This window comes from Penaeus chinensis, chromosome 43 (assembly GCF_019202785.1).
Source record: "Penaeus chinensis breed Huanghai No. 1 chromosome 43, ASM1920278v2, whole genome shotgun sequence".
NCBI classification, from domain to species: domain Eukaryota; kingdom Metazoa; phylum Arthropoda; class Malacostraca; order Decapoda; family Penaeidae; genus Penaeus; species Penaeus chinensis.
Window position 1 is genome coordinate 5,469,143 of NC_061861.1, and position 5,000 is coordinate 5,474,142.

Below are 5,000 nucleotides of genomic sequence, written 5' to 3' on the forward strand. Positions count from 1 at the left end.
AATATGTGGATTGGGGCAGACCTCAATGGGTATGTCGAAGAAGGCTATGGAGGTGCCTCTGAAATGGAGGGAAAATACAGAGTTAGAGTGAGAAACGAAGCTGGTCGTAGGGTAGTGGCTTTTGCTACTGCGCATCATTTAGCGATTGTCAACACCTTCAAGAAAAGGATAACTAAGCGCACAACTAACATCTGTGGTAGACTACACTCCGAGATAGATTATATTTTATGTAAAAGAGAGAAGATGAGGGTCATTAAAGATTTTCAGGTACCGAAAGAGGCGGTTACAAAACAACATGAACTGATGGTGTGTAAAATGGAAGTTCAAACCAATGGGTCGCATCGATAGAAGAGTAAGAAGAAAACATGCTGGAGGAAATTGAACGAGATGGATCACAGGGAGAAGTTCGTGAGAAGAGTGAAAGCGGAATTGAAACATGAGAAAAGGCCTTGGGAGGTGAGCTTCAACAATGAGGAAAACGGCTAAGGAGGTACTGGGCGAGACATCTGGGAAGGCTGGAAAAAAGGAAGAAACTTGGTAGTGGAATGCAGAGGTTCAGTAGTGGATAACAAGGAAAAAAGAGATAAGGGTATAACGTTATTGGAATAGGTGCGATGAAACAAATGACAAGTACAAGAAAACAAGTAAGGAAGCAATGAAAGCGGTAGCAAAAGCGATAAGTGCGGGATTCAGAGATTTGTATTCTGGAAGACAAAGAAAGTCTAAGAAAAGCAAAAGGGGTAGCGAATCAGAGAAACAAGGAGTCTCAGGATGTGTACCAAGCAAAGCAAGGTGAAAGATAGCAAGGGCCAAATACTGACAGAGGTCGAGGAAGTAAAGGAGAGATGGAGATCCTACTTCGAACATATCATGAAAGTGGAAAATAAGACAGCAGAGATAACAGTGCAACAAGAAGATACACATGTGGAAACAGATAACACCACGGAAAAGCAAAGTGGTAAAAGCACTACAAAAGATGGAAGTGTAGAAAAGCAGTAGGTACAGACAACATACCAGTTGCAGCATGGAAAGTCTTGGGCAGCAGTGGGCTCGACTGTTTGACAGAGGTGTTCACAAATGTTATGGTGAAGGAAGAGATGTCAGAAAAATGGAGAACGAGGGGTACACACAGGATTATAGAAATTATAGAGGAACCAATCTGACCTCACATACCCTGAAGATCTGGGAAACAAACATAGACAGGAGGAAAAAGTTGTCAATATCAGGACAGCAGTTTGGTTTCATGCCCGGCAGGAGTACCACCGACACCATTTTCTCATTGCAGGCAACTGATGAAGTACAGAGAAAGGCAGAAAGAGATGAACTGTGTGTCCATAGTTCTAGAAAAGGCCTACGATAGGGTACCCAGTGTGAAGGTTTTGAACTGTTCACGAATGAAAGAGGTGAATGAAATGTATGTTCGTCTCATAACAGCAAGTGAGGGTGCTACGGGAACCTCAGGTGATTTTGAAGTTACTATTGGTCTACACCAGGGGTCAGCGCTCAGCCCATTCCTGTTTGTCATTTTGATAGTATGTTTAAGAGGGAGAGTAGAGCGGAAACTCAATGGAATGGGCTGTTTGGCGATGATGGTGTGTTGAGTTGTGAAACGAAGGAAGAGGTGGAGAAGAAACTGGGAAAGTGGAGAGCTGCTATGGAAGATCGGGATATGCGTGTTAGCAGAAAGAAAACAGAGTACTTACTATTGGAGACCCTAGGATGGCGCACGAAGTGAAGATAGAAAGCAATAAGTATGCAATAAGGATGCAGGGACGAAGAAAAGGCATTCGAGAGAAAGGAAGAAAACGCGACGAACAGAAAAGAGTGGAAGAAGGTGATCAGCAGAAAAAAGAAAAGAAAAAAAAGAAGAAAGAAAGAAAAGAAAAGAAAAAATATATATATATTTACATACATACATACATACATACATACATACATACATATATATGTATTATATATATAAAATATATATATATATATGCATATATATATATATATATAAATTTATATATATATATATGCATATATATACATATATATATGTATATATATATAGTATATATACACACAAGCAATCGTTCGAAATGAAGATGTATCGTTTGACCGAGATTTTCTGTAAAATTATAATAACTCTCAACACGGCCATTGTCGCGCTCGAGGTTGCGCCGATTTTTGAAATGCCATTTCCCTTTGGCCATCTAGACATCAAGAAATAGAGTTCTAGTTCTGTGATGTTTGCCCGTTTTGCTTTACCAAAGACTGCATTTGAACATTTTCTGTGACTATTGGCAGTTATTATGACAGTTTTTAAAGATTAAATAAATGTGAAGACAACAATGCTTGTCAATTAGTTCAGTGAAAATTAATTACATGTTTGTGCAAATACCTAACTGCTATTCTGAATAATATGCATGATTTTCCACTATTTCTGTTGCTAATGATAATGTTTCTAATCTCTTTGTCACTTATGCTATCGTCTCATATATTGTTCAGTTCTGAAAATCTAAACATTTCATTTATTTTTAGTTATACCACTACTATCATTATTATAATAATGATTATGATAATAATAACTATTATTGTTATCAGTAAAGTATCTACTGTTATGGTCTCATATATTGTTCAGTTCTGAAAATCTAAACATTTCATTTATTTTTAGTTATACCACTACTATCATTATTATAATAATGATTATGATAATAATAACTATTATTGTTATCAGTAAAGTATCTACTGTTATGGTCTCATATATTGTTCAGTTCTGAGAATCTAAACATTTCATTTATTTTTAGTTATACCACTACTATCATTATTATAATAATGATTATGATAATAATAACTATTATTGTTATCAGTAAAGTATCTACTGTTATGGTCTCATATATTGTTCAGTTCTGAAAATCTAAACATTTCATTTATTTTTAGTTATACCACTACTATCATTATTATAATAATGATTATGATAATAATAACTATTATTGTTATCAGTAAAGTATCTACTGTTATGGTTTTAATTTGTATTTGATTATTATTATTCTTAAATTTTTTATTGTTGTTATTATTTATACTATTATTAATGTAATTATTATTATTGTTATTATTGTTATTGTTATTATCATTATTACTATTATTATAATTAGTATCATAATTATTATCATATTTTTATCATTGCTATCCTTATTATAACTATTGCTACCGCTGTTGTTTTCCAACTTACTATTATCATTATCCTTATTCTTATTATAATATTTTTCTTACTAATACTATTGCTATCATCATTATTATTATTATTATTATTATTATTATTATTATTATTATTATCATTATTATAATAATAATAATAATAATAATAATAATAATAATAATAATAATTATCATTATTATTATTATTTTTTTTATTATTATTATTATTATTATTATTATTGTCGTTGTTGTTGTTGTTGTTGTTATTGATCTTGTTGTTGCCTTTGTTGCTGTTGTTGCTATTATCATTATCATTACTATTACTGTTACTAATGTTACTACTACTTTTTTATTATCATTATTATTATCATTGTTATTGTTTTAATCAAAGTTACTGATATTGTTGCCATTGTTTTTATTATCATACTTCTTCTGTTATGGATCTCTTTACTTCTCTCTTATTATTATTGTTCAACTTATTCTTGTTGCTAACATTCACCAATATTCGTATTATTGATTGTGCTATTTTTTACGCTGGAAAATGATTCAGTCTTCACAAGCAATTACCATTTTTAGAAAATGTTGATTGCAGATATCACTTTCGAATGTCGTTTCTAGGCTTTTATTGTTTGCGTAATTGTTGGGAATTCAGCAAAGAGAATTGGAATGTTCTTTTTCTGTTCTCAGTTTCATATGTATTTCATCTGTCACGAAAATATACATTTATGTAAGTATACACACATACACATTCATAGTCACACACACACACACACACACACACACACACACACACACACACACACACACACACACACACACACATACACACACACATATATCTATCTATCTATCTATCTATCTATCTATCTATCTATCTATCTATATATATATATTTTTATATATATGCCACCGGAGAAAATGAATAAATGAATAAAAAATGGGTAAAATTTTTTATTTTTTTTTTGTGAAATGCCACAAAGGAGTCAATTAGTAGACCTTGTGATTTTACATGATTTCACCTTTCCTTGAATTAGCGGGAAAAGGGTATTTTTTACTAGTGCTATGAATATCGATGGTGCTATTTTTATTATAAACTGTATATATGTATATATAAATAAATATGTATATATGTATATATAAATAAATATGTATATATGTATATATAAATAAATATATGTAAATATATATGCATAGATAAATATATATATATACATATATATAAATATATATATGTATATATATATATATATATATGTATATATATATTTATATATATATATATAAATATATATATATGTGTGTGTGTGTGTGTGTGTATGTGTGTATGTGTGTGTGTGTGTGTGTGTGTACACACACACACACACACACACACACACACACACACACACACACACACACATATATATATATATATATATATATATATATATATATATATATATATATATATGTAAATTCAATGTGTCTGACTTATCGCTGTTAGTAGCTGTTTCCTTATCTATTAATTTGTTTATCTATTAATTACCAATCTAATCGTCAATATCACTACAAATATTATATTTTGTAATTATTATTATATGTAGTACAAATAGCATTAGAAGTAGAATATTATCGTTGTTATCTTTATCATTATTTCTGTACCATACTTTTTATGTTACTCTTTATTGTCATAACTCATTACCAATATTATCATAATTGTTGTTATAATTTTCACCATCAAGTGGCAAGTATTACATTTACTATTTTTATTTTTCCATCAACATCACATTTTTGGCGTCGTGCAATATTTGAGCTTCGTCCCGTAAACAGTGCCCTTT

At 30.9% G+C, this 5,000-nt stretch overlaps 1 protein-coding gene across 1 annotated transcript; it reads left to right on the top strand.

Moving 5' to 3' along the window:
* The first annotated feature begins 1,024 nt into the window (after positions 1-1,024).
* LOC125048324 lies at positions 1,025-1,360 on the top strand. Its single transcript, XM_047646988.1, has one exon. It carries the CDS (start codon positions 1,025-1,027, stop codon positions 1,358-1,360), a length of 336 nt encoding a protein of 111 aa, XP_047502944.1.
* The last annotated feature ends 3,640 nt before the right edge of the window (positions 1,361-5,000 follow it).